Below are 14955 nucleotides of genomic sequence, written 5' to 3' on the forward strand. Positions count from 1 at the left end.
AGCTGGGAGGGTGCGGCCAGTGGAGAAGTGGCAAGTCCGAGAGGGAGCAGCCAGGGGAGAAGCAGTGAGGCCAGAGCGAGTGGCCAGGGGAGAGGCAGCGAGGTGGGAGCGAACGGCCAGGGGAGAAGCAATGAGGCCGACAGGGAGAGGCTAGGGAAGAAGCAGAGAGGCAGGGAGTTAGCAACCAGGGGAGTGGAGCAATGAGGCAGGGATTTGCAGCCATTGAAGCAATGCTCGGATTTCATTACCTCTGATGTTATCGCATGATGATGTCTGTGTTTGCTCTGCGCATGCTCTGCATTGTCAAGAAACACTCCTTTTAAAAATTGGAGTAAAGGGATATTTCAGCATGTTCTTCAACTGTTCTCTGAACTGAGTCTGGGTCACGGCATAAATCGCAGTGTTTGTGCAGCAACTCAGGAGCTGCAGCATGAAGCCCAATTCCTGCACAAAATGTGGTAACTTGACAGACCGATAATTTAATCGGTCCATGCGCCGCCATATGGAATACACCATTATTACTGCCCATAATAGTATGAAATTGGCAGAGATAGATAACAATAAAATGATGGATTTCCTTCGGCTCTCCATCTCTGGGTCTTTGCGACTCTCCAGACTGCTGTGAGCCCGGAGTCTCCTGCGTGCTCTGCTGCTTACAAAAATGTGTCTGACAGTGAGAGTATTGAGCAGCAGAATCACAACAAATGGGAACCCTGGGGTTAGAATATGGTGGAGAAACTCAATTATTCCCCAGAACCGAGAGTCATAAACACCAATTTTTGGCTGACAAAACCAGGGTTCATTCAGCAACCAGTACCGACCAGTAAAAATAAAATACCAGATGATGTTCTTTAAGCAGCTCAGCACAGTCACTGTTCCCAAAACCACAGCCGCCGTATTCTCAGTGCAATATTTACTTTTCAGCTTCTGGCAACAAATGGCTATGAATCGATCAAAGGTGAACGTGATGGTGAACCAGACTGAACAGTCTGTAGCTGCATAAAGCAGGACAGCGTGGATATTACACACGGGAATACCCCACAGCAGGGGATAAAACTGTTCCTCATAAACAATCGGGATGTGCCTCAATATCAGGTCGAGGATAACGACCAGTAGATCCGCTGCTGCCATGGCCACCAGGTAACAAGTGACACATTTGGACAGACCGCACTTTCCTCGAGACAGGATCACAATGGTCACCAAGTTGACTGTGAGGAAGGGAGATAAAGAGAGAAGTTATACATCAGGCTGGGAGTAAAGTTACCAGTTTGACTGAGTACTGATTGAGATTTACAAATGTGTTACAGTATCCAGTGATGTATGGAAAAAATGATTGCATCCGTGATGGGGTTATCTGTTGGACACAGGGAATACCATTCAATAAAATCAAGTATTAAATGGGAATTTATAATCGGGATGAAATTAAATATGAGCAACAGCAGTTTATAAAAGATCAGACAAAGGTCACTTCAGATCTGACAATTTATTTCATTTTCAGTAAAAAGATATGATGGTTTCAGCAAATGATAAAGACAAAAAGAAACATTTATTGTCAAGGAAAGACCAGATAGAAAGTGAAGTGTTGACCTGAGTGAGAGATTCCCTCACCTGTGACAGGCAGCACAAAGTTCAATTATTTCAAAACTGTGATTAGAACTGAGTCCACTGAAAAGATAATGAAATCATTCAAGTTACATTTGGAAGATGAATCATGCTTGTTGTGATATCAAACTATCGAGAAAAAGAAACATTGGTGTGAAGCTGGAAATGGTGAAAACTGAGCTGGACAACGAGAACTGGATTCTGAGGCATTAGAACAAAATATTTAACATTCTATCTGTGATCTATCTGCGCAAACAGGTTTCTGAAACTCGGTAAAATTATCTATATTCAACTGAATCTGATTTCTGAATGTTAATCTCTCTTGGAGACTGAAATAACCTTTTATACTGAAAAAGAATACATCAGGTGAGAAAGATAGTGAGAGTGAGGATATGACATTCATTGAACTATTAGAATTAGAACATTACAGCGCAGTACAGGCACTTCGGCCCTCGATGTTGCGCCGACCTGTGAAACCATCTGACCTACACTATTCCATTTTCACCCATATGTCTATCCAATGACCACTTAAATGCCCTTAAAGTTGGCGAGTCTGAGAACAATAAATGGGTTAATATCTAATAATCAAATCAGGGGAAATTAAAGGACCTCACACTCGGAGCAAATAATACTAATAACTGGATCTATAAACTTAAAATGGGAAAAATGTGATACAATGAAACATAGTTTTATGGAATTTATACCTGGATGCAGAGACTTACCAGGAACAGCGGCAGCAGCAAGTAAAGGATAGTAAATCTCTTCAACTTTCAAGAACAAATGCAGTATCCTCCATGAATTCATCCTGTCCCTCTCTCCAGAGCCGCTGATCCCTGTTAGTGCTGAGGTTGTTGCTCCCACTGCCCCTATGGGATAACACATGGAAAGGAGTCCCTTATCAATCAAATAGGAAAACTCTGCAGTGACACTATTAGGCTCTATGCAGACAGACATTAATTATAGTCACAAACAACAGGTTCAGTTAACCTCTTTCAATCCAGCACTTATTACCGCAATATACTTTTCACCATATATGAAATTTCCACCACGCCTATCCCTTAAAATGGCTGCCATGCAAATTCCTTAAAACAGATGGTATGCATATCATTTAAAGTCGTCACGCCACCCCATAATATCTCTTAAAATGGCCTACATTCAAATCATTAATATGAGTTGTGGCACTGTCAATAATAAGGGTCGGTGTCCCTGTCGTAGCACATGTTGCATAAATTGGACACATCCCCACTAAATACCACTTAGAATTCCATCACAAATGGCTCACATTTAAAATAGCCATCACGAATCAATAAGACTTAAAATGGCCTCCATGCATATCATGAAAAATGGATGTGCCCATATCATTTAAAATCATTGTCACTGATATTGATTAAAACAGCATGACCAAATATTGCAGAAAATGCCCACTGTGAATACCACCGAAACCATCAAATAGATTGCACTGTCCAGAAACAGAAGCAGTATTCCAGAATCATAATATGTTTCGACATAGATTCGCGTTGATGACTTTAATTATCTGGGTATTTAAATACCCTCTATTTTGAATGCCCTTGCACCCGGAGTTAATGTGTTTGTGTCACATTACAGGGCCTGAGCTACTCAGACAGCAGGTGTCAAACCTATTCAACAATCAAGACCAGCAAACCAACAGGAACAATTTCACCGGAGACATGAAACGCCAGGGTCTGGGTGACGGAATAAAACCCGGGGAAATGAATAGTCAGAACCACATCAACCCTGCAAAGTCCTCCTTATTAACATCTTGGCATTTTGTGAAAATTGGGGGAGCTGTCCCACAGATTAGTCGAGCATTGCCTGACATAGTCATATTCATGGAATCATACCTTACAGACGATGTGTCGGACACCATCATGTCCTGTTCTACTGTCAGGACAGACCCAGCAGAGGTGGCGGCACAGTGGTATACAGGCTGGGGGGAGTTCCCCTGGAGTCCTCAACATTTGACGCTGGACCCCATGAAGTTTCATGGCATCAGGTCAAACATGGGCAAGGAAACCTCCTGCTGATTACCACCTATTACCATTCTCAGTCGTCCTCCATGTGGAACACTAATTGGAAAAAGCACAAAATGTACTCTGGGTGGGGGACTTCAATGTCCATCACCAAGAGTGGCTCGGTAGCACCACTACTGACTGAGCTGGCCGAATCCTAAAGGACATAAAAAATTTAATACCAATCTTAACTTTCTTAGTTCGTCATGGATGGTGCATGCTTCTCCTGGAGTCTTGACTTCTCAATGGGATATATCTTTGCTGAGAATATCCGCTTAAAAGTCTGCCACTGCTTCTCTGTTCTCCTACCTTTTAACCTACTTTCCCAGTTCACTTTAGCCAACTCTGTCCTCATCCCCTGGTATTTTCCTTTATTTAATTTTAAGGCACTAGTCTTAGATCTTCTCACACGCAAACCTAATGTGAAATTCTATTCTATTATGATCACTGTTACCTCAGGTTATTTTTTAATCCTGTCTCATTGCACATTACCAGGTCAAAAATAGCCTGCTCCATGGTTGGCAATAGAATGTACTGCTCTAAGCAATTGTTTCACATACACTCAATGATCTCATCTTCTAAGCTATCTTTGATTTGCCCAATCGATACGAAGATTAAGATTGCCCATGACAGTATCTTCCTTACAAGGCCTCATTATTTCTTCAATTATACTGTGTCCTACAGAGTAGCTCCTGTTAGGGTGGCCTATAAACTACTCCCGCAAGTGAATTCTTACCTTTGCTATTTTTATCTTTACTCAAACTGATTCTACATCTTGATCTTCTGAACTAAGGTCAACTCTCATTGCTGTACTAATGTCAGCCTTAATTAACAGCGTTACTCCACCAGCTTTTCTTTTCTTTCTGTCCTTCCAAAATGTCAAACATCCTTGAATATTTAGGTTCTGCCTTGGTCACCTGGCAATCACGTCTCTGCAATGGCAATCAGGTCATCCATATTTATTTCTATAGCTCCTATCAATTCATCCGTGTTGTTATGAATGTTGCATGCCTTTGATTCTGTCTTTTGTCATTCTTGCAAACTCTGTCCTTATGTCCTGGTTTGAAAGTGAAAAGCACGAATCATCTGCTAGAATTTTAGGCTTGGGTAAGGTTGACTTTACTGGGATGAGACAGAGACTGTCCACGATAAACTGGTGAGATCTGTTAATGAGTCAAAACGACTGAAGAACAGTGGAGAATATTTAAAGAAACAGTTAATGAAATACAGAGTGAGTATATACCCGAGAGGAAAAAGGTCCACTTCACAGAAAAAACAGCCATGGACAACTAAAGAGATTAGGGATAGCACAAAACTAAAAGAAAGGGCTTACAAAAATGCAAAACGCAGCACAGATCCAGCTGAATGGGATCGATACAAAGACCAGCAAAGGGTCACAAAGCAGCTTATAAGAGCTACTAAAAGAGATTATGAAAGGAAACGTGCAAGGGACATCAAAATGAACAAGAAGAAATGTGATAGTTACATAAAGGGAAAACGGATGGTCAAGAGCAATGTAGGCTCACTAAAAGCTGAAACTAGAATCCCCAGGACCTGATGGTTTCCATCCGAGGGTGTAAAAGGAAGTAGGCGAGCACATTGTAGATGCCCTAACTATAGTCTTTCAGAGTTCCCTGGATTCAGGACTGGTCCCTCTGGATTGGAAAGTTGCACATGTCACTCCACTTTTTAAGAAGGGTGAAAGGGGGAACCAAGGAAATTACAGACCAGTTAGCCTGACATCTGTGGTGGGCAAGTTGCTGGAGTCTATAATCAAGGATAGGGTGACTGAACATCTAGAAAAATTTCAGTTAATCAGGGACAGCCAGCATGGATTCATGACGGGAAGGTCATGCCTGACAAATCTCATTGAATTTTTTGAAGAGATGACTAAGGTAGTGGACAGGGGAGTGTCCATAGATGTTATTTATATGGACTTCCAGAAAGCATTTGATTTAGTCCCACATAAGAGACTGTTAACTAAGGTAGAAGCCCATGGAGTTGAGGGCAAATTATTGACATGGTTAGAAAGTTGGTTGAGTGGTAGGTGATATAGAGTGGGGATAATGGGTAAGTACTCCGATTGGCAGGATGTAACTAGTGGTGTCCCACAGGGATCTGTGCTGGGGCCTCAATTATTCACATTATTCATGAACGACTTGGATGATGGCATAGTAAATCGTATATCCAAATTTGCTGATGATACAAAGTTAGGCAGCATTGTAGACAGTCTAGATGATAGTATAAAATTGCAAGGAGATATTGACAGACTAGGTGAATGGGCAAAACTGTGGCAGATGGATTTCAATATGGGCAAGTGTGAGGTTATCCATTTCGGACCAAAAAAGGATAGAGCAGGGTACTTTCTAAATGGGAAGAGGTTAAGTACAGTGGATGTCCAAAAAGACTTGGGGATTCAGGTGAATAGATCTTTAAAATGCCATGAGCAAGTGCAGAAAATAATCAAAAAGGCTAATGGAATGCTAGCCTTTAAATTTATAGGATTGGAGTATAAAGACACAGAGGTTATGCTGCAGCTGTACAAAACCCTGGTTAGATCCCACTCGCAGTACTGTGAGAAGTTCTGGGCACCACACCTTAGGAAGGATATATTGGCCTTGGAGGGAGTGCAACGTAGGTTTACAAGAATGATTCCTGGACTACAGGGGTTAAATTACAAGGAGAGATTACACAAATTTGGCCTGTTTTTGCCAGAATTTAGAAGGTTAAGGGGTGATCTGGTTGAAGTCTTTAAGATAGTAACAGGAAAGGATAGGCTAGATAAAGATAAACTATTTCCACTGGTTGGAGATTCTAAAACTAGGGAACATAGTCTAAAAATTAGGACCAGACAGTTCCAGAGAGATGTTCGGAAGCACTTCTTCATGTAAAGGGTGGTAGAGGTTTGGAACTCTCTCCCACAAACAGCAGTTGAAGCTAGAACAGTTATTAATTTGAAATTTGAGATCGATTTTTGTTAAGCAAAGATATTAAGGGATATGGGCCAAAGGCCGCGGATCAGCCATGATCTCATTGAATGGCGGGACAGGCTCGAGGGGCTGAATGGCCTACTCCTGTTCCTATCTTCCTATATTCCTCTGGTATATTCTCTCCCTTCCTGCCACACTCTGGTTCTCATTACCTATACGCTACCCTGCTTTAGTGCCTCATTTTTAGCTTTAATTTGCCACATCCTGCCTCACCAGATCCCACCCCCACCCCCGCCCCACACACCCCCAACCCCAAATATTTAGTTTAAAGTTTTCTCTCCCACTCTAGTCGTTAATGAATAATGTGAATACAAGAAAACTGATCAGGTGAAGACTGTCCCATCGGTACCTCTCCCACTTTCCCCAGTAATGGTGCCAGTGCCCCATGAATCAAAACCCATTTCTTCCACACCAATCTTTGAGCCACACATTCAACTCTCTGATCTTAGTTACCCTTTGTCAATTCGTTTGTGGCATAGGTAGTAATCCACAGGTTATGACCTACAGGGCGACACAGTGGCGCAGTGGTTAGCACCGCAGCCTAACAGCTCCAAAGACTTGGGTTCAATTCTGGGTACTGCCTGTGTGGAGTTTTCAAGTTCTCCCTGTGTCTGCGTGGGTTTCCTCCGGAAGCTCTGGTCTTCTCCCACAAGCCAAAGACTTGCAGGTTGATAGGTAAATTGGCCATTATAAATTGCCCCTAGTATCGGTAGGTGGTAGGGAAATATAGGGACAGGGTGGGGATGTGGTAGGAATATGGTATTAGTGTAGGATTAGTATAAATGGGTGGTTGATGGTCGGCACAGACTCGGTGGGCCGAAGGGCCTGTTTCAGTGCTGTATCTCTAAACTGAAAAAACTAAACTTTGTGGGTCTACATTATAGTTTAGCCCCTAGTTGGTCATAATCCCTAAGAAGAACCTCTTTCCTCGTCCTATCTATGTCGCTGGTACATACGTGGCCCATGACAATTGTATTCTCTACACCCACTGCAAGTTTCTCTCCAGTGCAGAGCAGATGTCCCGAGCCCTGGCGCTGGGCAGGCAACACAGTCTTCTGGACTCTTGTTCTAGGCTGCAGAGAAACTACATATATCCCTCTGACTATACTATTCCCTACAACCACCACATTCCTATTTACTCCCCACACTTGAATGGCTCCCTGCACCACGGTGCCATGGTCAGTTTGCTCATCCACCCTACAGCTCCCACTGTCGTCCATACAGGCACCTCAAACCTGTTGGACAATTGCAAGGGCTGAGGCTCCTCCATTGTTACCTTCTGGGTCCCCGTTCCTGCTTCACTTGCAGTCACACCCCCTGCCCTCCCCCCCCCACCCCACTCCCTGTCCATGACAATAGACCAAATTCAAAGTTTTTAACCTAAAGGGTGTGACAGCCACCTGGAACAAAATGTGCCCCCTCCTTTATGAATCACAGTGCCCGAAGCTCAGAGTCTAGCTCATGAACTCTGAGCTGAAGTTCCTCAGGCTGCAGATGTGGATGATGTAGATCACATAGCTGCCCACCAGCTCCCACAGGCTACACCTGGAACACATCACCTGCCCTCTCATATTTTTGTGTTCTATTTACCTAATAAATTTGAAAAATATCACTCAACAGTTGTCAATAGTTATATCAAATGCCTTACCAAGTGAAGCTATGAATTAACTACAATATTTATATCTCTCCAGTACCAGTTTAAACTACTATCCCCGTTTAGAGAGGACAAAGCTTAAAACTCACCAACCACTCACCTATCTGCTCATCTTATTAATGATTCCAGGTTTCAGCTCTCATGTCCCACTGCTGGCTTATGGCACTCTCACTCGGCCCACTCCTTTCCTCTAAAAGGTCCGAACAGCATCTCCTCTCTCACTGCGCCATATTCCCACTCTGTTTTGAGCTGCATTCAGTCGCTAGCTGCTACCTTCGTGCCTGCTTCAAACCGTTTCTAGTGTCGGAACGTTTGGCATTAAGAAGACACAGACATAATGTAGTTGACAAAGAATCAGAGGCGAAATCAGAAGAATTGCAGCACACAGTGAGTTGTTGGGATCTGCAATTCACTGCCTGCAAACATTGTGGAAGCAGATTTAATAATATCTTTCAAAAGGGAACTTAAATACTTGAAAAGGGAAAAATGCAGGAGCCTGAGGAAAGAGGAGGGAAGTGGAAATAATTAGATAGCTCTTTCAAAGAGACAGCACTGATACAATGGGCCGAAAAGCTTCCTTCGGTGCTACATCAATCTCTGATTGGATGAGCAAGAGACAGAGTGAAGGTAGTGAGGATCAGGTTGGAAGAGAGAACAGGAAATGGTGAGAGAGGGAACGAGAAGCTTGCATAACTTTTCGGGCAAAGGGGTCACGATCAGATATCTGCCCATGCCCGTTCCTGTTTATTCAGGTGGCACGCAACCTTCATGCTGTCTCCTCATTTACATGAAATCTACATGCTGTCTGCATGACCCGTCTGACAGACAGCTTGCTGTGACCGTCAAGAAGCATGGAGAAGTCTGGCTCCAATGTGGAACAGGGAGTTTTTCCTGTTCCTCTAGCTCTCCCATTGACATGGAGGCCCACAGCCATGTGCACCATCGGGAATCCAGCTATCTCAAAAGCCATGTGACTTCACATCTTGCTCCGGAGAAAATTATGTATTTACCTGACCTGGCATAGATGGCCCCTGTCACCTAGTGGATACGTCAATGGACGGCATCCTGGGAGATGATGGATATGTTGCCTGCTCCTGCCTGGATAGTTCCAGACGCCTGGAAGTTCAATTGAACTGTGACCTTAATGGCCACTGACAGCGCTATCCTCATCCTGGTGTGAGGCTGCAGGTCGTGTTGCAGGAGGTGCCACAGCCCTGTGACAACCTGCTTATTAAATCAGAGTCACCTCACACACTGCTCCTGGGTTAGGTATGGGTAGGAAAGGTGCACTTGGAAACCCAGGGTGCGTTGGACCCAGGGAGGGGGGGTCCCCTTCTTCATTGCAGAGGTTCCATTTCTGCATCCTCTGCTCCATTTCTGAATCATGTTGAAGGCTCAAATGTATTGTAATTTCAGTCCCCATGTCTCGTCCAGAGTTGGGGTCCCAAATCCACTGACCTCCCTGACTGTATCCAACAGCTCTAAGCACAACGTCCATTAAATCATTCACAGAACCTCCACTAATTTTGTGATGACAGAAGTTAAAAGCCCCTCACCTGCCAGTTGGATGCTGATTCTTTAAAATAACGCTATGGGGAATTTCTCGCGCTGCTGAATGCATGTTTGGCTGAGAATGACTAACACAGGGGATTAGTGAACATGCACAGACCAAGTTTCAAAGACGTTCATCAAAGCAGCTGGAACGTCTGTTTCATGTCACGTCCAGACATCTCCCCATACTACCAGTGCATGCTGGGCACTCCCAGATTTAGTGCCCTGTCCAGCACCAGTGCCTACTGATCCCAGAATCACGGCAACAGAGAGGTACACAGGGAAAGAAATTCCCTTTTAATAGGAATAGGATAAATTATTTAAAAGGACCAAGTGGCAAGAATATGGGAAATGGACAGGGGAATGAGACTAATTGGAGAATTGAGGCCAGGGAGGGATTTTCACACAAGAATGCGTATATTAAAATTGTAGCATTGCTGTGGAGGGAGCCAGTGTAAAATAAAACCAGAAAGCACTGCAAGTATTCAGCAGATCTGGCAGCATCTGTGGAGAAAGAAGCAGAGTTAATGTTTCAGGTCGGTGTCCTTTCATTATGTTCTCATCATGTTAACTCTGTTTCCCTCTCCACAGATGCAGCCAGACCTACTGAGTTACGTCCAGCACTTTCTGTTTTAATTTCAGATTTCCAGCATCTGCGGTATTTTGCTTTCATTATTAGGAGCCAATGTAGGTCGGTGAGCAAAGGGATGATCTGTGAACTGGACTTGGTGTGTGTTAAGATATGGGCAGCAGAGTTTTGGATGAGTTGAGATTTGAAAAGGTTTGTAACTCTGAGGGTGGCCAGTGAAACATTGGGATAATCGGGTCGAGATTTAACAAGAGCACGAATGAGGGTTTATGCAGCAGTTAGAAACATAGAAAATTGGAGCAGGAGTAGGCCATTCGGCCCTTCTGGTCTGCTCCGCCATTCAAAAAAGATCATGGCTGATCATCTAATTCAGTACCCTGCTCCCGCTTTCTCCCCATATCGCTTGATCTCTTTGATATTAAGAAATATATCTATCTCCAGCTTGAATATATTTAATGACTTGGCCTCCACTGCCTTCTGCAGTAAAGGTTCACCACACACAGAGTGAAGACATTTCTCCTCATCTGGGTTCTAAATGGCATACCCCATATCCTGAGACTGTAACACCTGGTTCTGTACTCCCCAGCCATCAGGAACATCCTGCCTGCATCGAGCCTGTCGAGTCCTGTTAGAATTTTATAGGTTTCTTTGAGGTTCCCTCTCAGTCTTCTAAACTCTAGTGAATATAGGCCTAGTCGACCCAATCCCTCCTCATACGTCAATCCTGCCATCCCAGAAATCAGTCTAGTAAATCTTCTTTGTACCCCCTCCATGGCAAGAACATCGTTCCTCAGATAAGGAGACCAAAGGTGCACACAATACTCCAGCTGTGGTCTCACTAAGGCCCTGTATAACTGCAGTAAGACATCCTTGCTCCTGTACTCAAATTCTCTTGCAATGAAGGCCAACATACCATTTACCTTCCTAACTGCTTGCTGCTTGCTTTCAGCAACTGGTGTACAAGGACACCCAGGACTCGTTGCACCTCCCCCTTTCCCACCTATCACCATTCAGATAATAATCTGCCTTTCTGTTTTACAACCAAAGTGGATAACCTCACAGTTATCCACGTGATACTGCATCTGCCATTCATTTGCCCACTCACCCAACTAGTCCAAATCACATTGGAGTCTCTTTGCATCCTCCTCACAGCTCACATTCCCCGCACCCCCCATCCTCCAGTTTTGTGTTGTCTGCAAACCTGGAAATGTTACATTTAGTTCCCTCACCCAAGTCATTAATATATATTGTGAATAGCTGGGACCCAAGCACCGATCACTACGGTACCCCACTAGTCACTGCCTGCCACCCAGAAAGAGACCCGCTTATTCCTATTCTGTCTTTTCTGTCAGTCAACCAATTCTCAATCCATGCCAATATATCACCCCCAATCCCATGTGCTTTAATTTTGCACACCAATCTCTCATGTGGGTCCTTATCAAAAGCGTTCTGAAAATCCAAATACACCACATCCACTGGTTCTCCCTTATCTATTCTACTCGTTACATCCTCAAAAAACTCCAGTAGATTTGATAACCATGATTTCCCTTTAATAAACCCATGCTGACTTTGTCCAATCACGTTTATGCTTTCTAGGTGTTCTGCTATCACATCCTTTATAATAGACTCGGGCATTTTCCCCACTACTGATCTAAGGCTGTAGTTCCCTGTTTTTCTCTCCCTACCTTTTTAAATAGTGGGGTTACATTTGCCACCCTCCGATCTGTAGGAACTTCTCCAGAGTCTGTAGAACTTTGGAAGATGACCACCAATGCATCCACTATTTCCAGGGCCACTTCCTTTCGTGCTCTGGAATGTAGATTCTCAGGCCCTGGGGATTTTTCAGCCTTTAACCCCATTAATTTCCCTTGCAAAATTTTTTTATGAATAAATTATTTCCTTCAAGTCTCCCTCTCATCAGACCCTTGGTTCGCTAACATTTCTGGGAGGTTATTTGTGTCCTCCTTTGTGAAGATAGAACCAAAGTATGTGTTTAATTGTTCTGCCATTTCTTCATTCCCCATTATAATTTCCCCCGTTTCTGACTGTAAGGGACCTACATTTGGCTTCACTAATCTTTTTCTCTTCACATATTTATAGAAGCTTTTACAGTCAGTTTTTATGTTCCATGAAAGTTTACTCTCCTACTCTATTTCCCCGCTTAATCAACCTCTTTGTCCTCCTTTGCCGAATTCTAAACTGCTTCCAATCCTCAGACATGCTGCTTTTTCTGTCAATTTTATATGCCTCCTCTTTGGATCTAATACGATCCCGAATTTCTTAAGTAAGCCACGGTTGAGCCACCTTTCTGGTTTTATTTTTGTACCAGACAGGCATGAATAATTGTTGTAATTCAGGGACACGTTCTTTAAATATTATCCCATTGTCTATCCACCGTCAACCCTTTTAGTAAAGTTCCCCAATCTACCATAGCCAAAGATGAGCTGAGGGAGGGGTGACGATGGATAATATTATGGAGGTGGTGGGAGACAGGATTGTTGATGGACAGGATATGGAGTCAGAATTTAGGATTAGGGGAATCACCAAGCTTGCAAAGAATCTGTTTCAGTCTCAAATGTTGGCCGGGGAGCAAGATGGAATCAGTGGATAGGGAACAGAATTAGTGATGTAAATCGATGAAAATGGATGCGGTCTTTCCAAAATTTAAATGCAAAGAACAACAATAGAGTGAAACATGATTTGTGGATCTAATAGCTGGATACAGAGACTTACCAGGAACAATAACATCATCAAAGAGGGCAGAGTACATGACAAGAACAGCACTGCAATTAAACATGGTTTCTAGAATTAATAGCTGAATAGAGACTTCCCAGGGACACCAACAATAGCGAGGATGGGATTATAAACTGTTTGAATCATCAAAAGGTCCACAATTCTAATGTTGCAGATCATAATTTGCAGAAAGATAGTCAAACACCCAGGATTAACTCTTTCCCATTGCTATAAAATTCCAATCTACTGTCCTCACATTCTGACCTAATGTAACATTCCAATATATTGTTCTCAGAGTCTGATCCATTGTCCGAATATTCCAATTTAGTGTTCTCAGATTCCGATCTATCTTCTCCTTCTCACTAGAGCCACCTTTTGAAAGAGTGCCAACGACGCACGACGCTCTGAGAGAAAAATAATTCTTCTTGTCTCTGTCTTAAATGGGCACCCCCTTATTTTTAAACAGTGACCCTCTCGTTCGAGATTCTTCCACAAGAGAAAACATACTTTCCACATTCATCCTGTCAAGACCCCTCAGAATCTTATATGTTTCAATCAAGTCACCGCTTACTCATTTAAATACCAGCAGATACAAGCCTAGCCTGTCCAACCCACCCATTACAGGTTCTAGGCTAGTAAACCTTCTCTGAACTGCTTCAAATGCATTTACATCCTTCCATAAATACAGAGACCAATACTGTACATAGTACTTCAGATGTGGTCTCACCAATGCCCTGTATAACTGTAGCATAACCTCCCCACATTTGTATTCTATTCTCCTTGCAATAAATGATAGCATTAACATACAAACATATGAATGAGGAGCAGGAGTCGCACACTCAACACCTCCAGCCTGCTCCACCATTCATTAAGTTGGTGGCTGAACGGATTACCCCACATTTCCACCTACACGTGATAACTTTTAACACCAATCATTCTATTAGTCTTCCTAATTACTTGTTGTACCTGCAAACTAACCTTTTGCAATTCATGCACTCGGATACTCAGAGCCCTCTGCATCTCACAGCTCTGCAATCTCTCACCATTATGCTTTTTTATTCTTCCTGCCAAAAGGGACAGTTGCATATTTTCCAACATTATATTCCATTTGCCAGGTCTTTGCCCACTCATTTAACCTATATATATATCCTGTTGCATCCTCCTATGTCCTCTTCACAACTTACCTTCCTGCCTATATTTGTGTCTTCAACACATGTCGCAACCATATCTTTGCTCCCTTCATCCAAGTTATTTATATAAATTGTAAAAAGCTATGGCCCAGCACTGATCCCTGTGGCACACCACTTGTTACATCTTGCCAACCAGAAAATGATCCATTTATGCCTCCTCTCTGTTTCCTGTTCGCTAGCCAATCTTCTATCCATGCCAAAATGCTACTCTCTACAACATGAGCTTATTTATTAATAGAATAGGGAAAACCTCCAGAGACACAATTAGGGTCCATGGAGACAGGCATTAGTTACAGTTATTGAACAAACAGGTTCAGTTAACCACTTTCAATCCGACACTTTTTGTTCCACAATAAAGTAGAGTATTTACCAGGTCGGGATGGGATGTATGAGGGTTGCTGAGGAAAAGAAAGTTGGAAACAGCAGAGGCACTAGCCTGAACTTTCAATCCTCCTTGGATCGGGGAGTGATGCCAGAGGACTGGAGGGTTGTACCTGTTAAACTCTGTTTAAAAACGAGAGGGCTAAACCCTGTAAGGACAGACCTAGCCAGTCTAATGCTGGTGATGGGGAAATTATCGAGGCCATATTCCAGGAGAAATATCGGTTGCTTGGGA

The 14955-nt window shown here is 43.2% G+C and overlaps 1 protein-coding gene across 1 annotated transcript; it reads right to left on the reverse strand.

Annotated features, from left to right (window-relative positions):
• Window positions 1-303: 303 nt before the first annotated feature.
• LOC137357499 (probable G-protein coupled receptor 139) lies at window positions 304-2633 on the reverse strand. The gene is made up of 3 exons (XM_068023849.1): window positions 2624-2633; window positions 2325-2468; window positions 304-1208 (listed from the first exon to the last, which is right to left on the reverse strand). The coding sequence occupies exons 1-3, from the start codon at window positions 2631-2633 to the stop codon at window positions 304-306; spliced, it is 1059 nt and encodes a 352-aa protein (XP_067879950.1).
• Window positions 2634-14955: the final 12322 nt, after the last annotated feature.

This window comes from Heterodontus francisci, chromosome 48 (genome assembly GCF_036365525.1).
Source record: "Heterodontus francisci isolate sHetFra1 chromosome 48, sHetFra1.hap1, whole genome shotgun sequence".
Lineage (NCBI taxonomy): Eukaryota > Metazoa > Chordata > Chondrichthyes > Heterodontiformes > Heterodontidae > Heterodontus > Heterodontus francisci.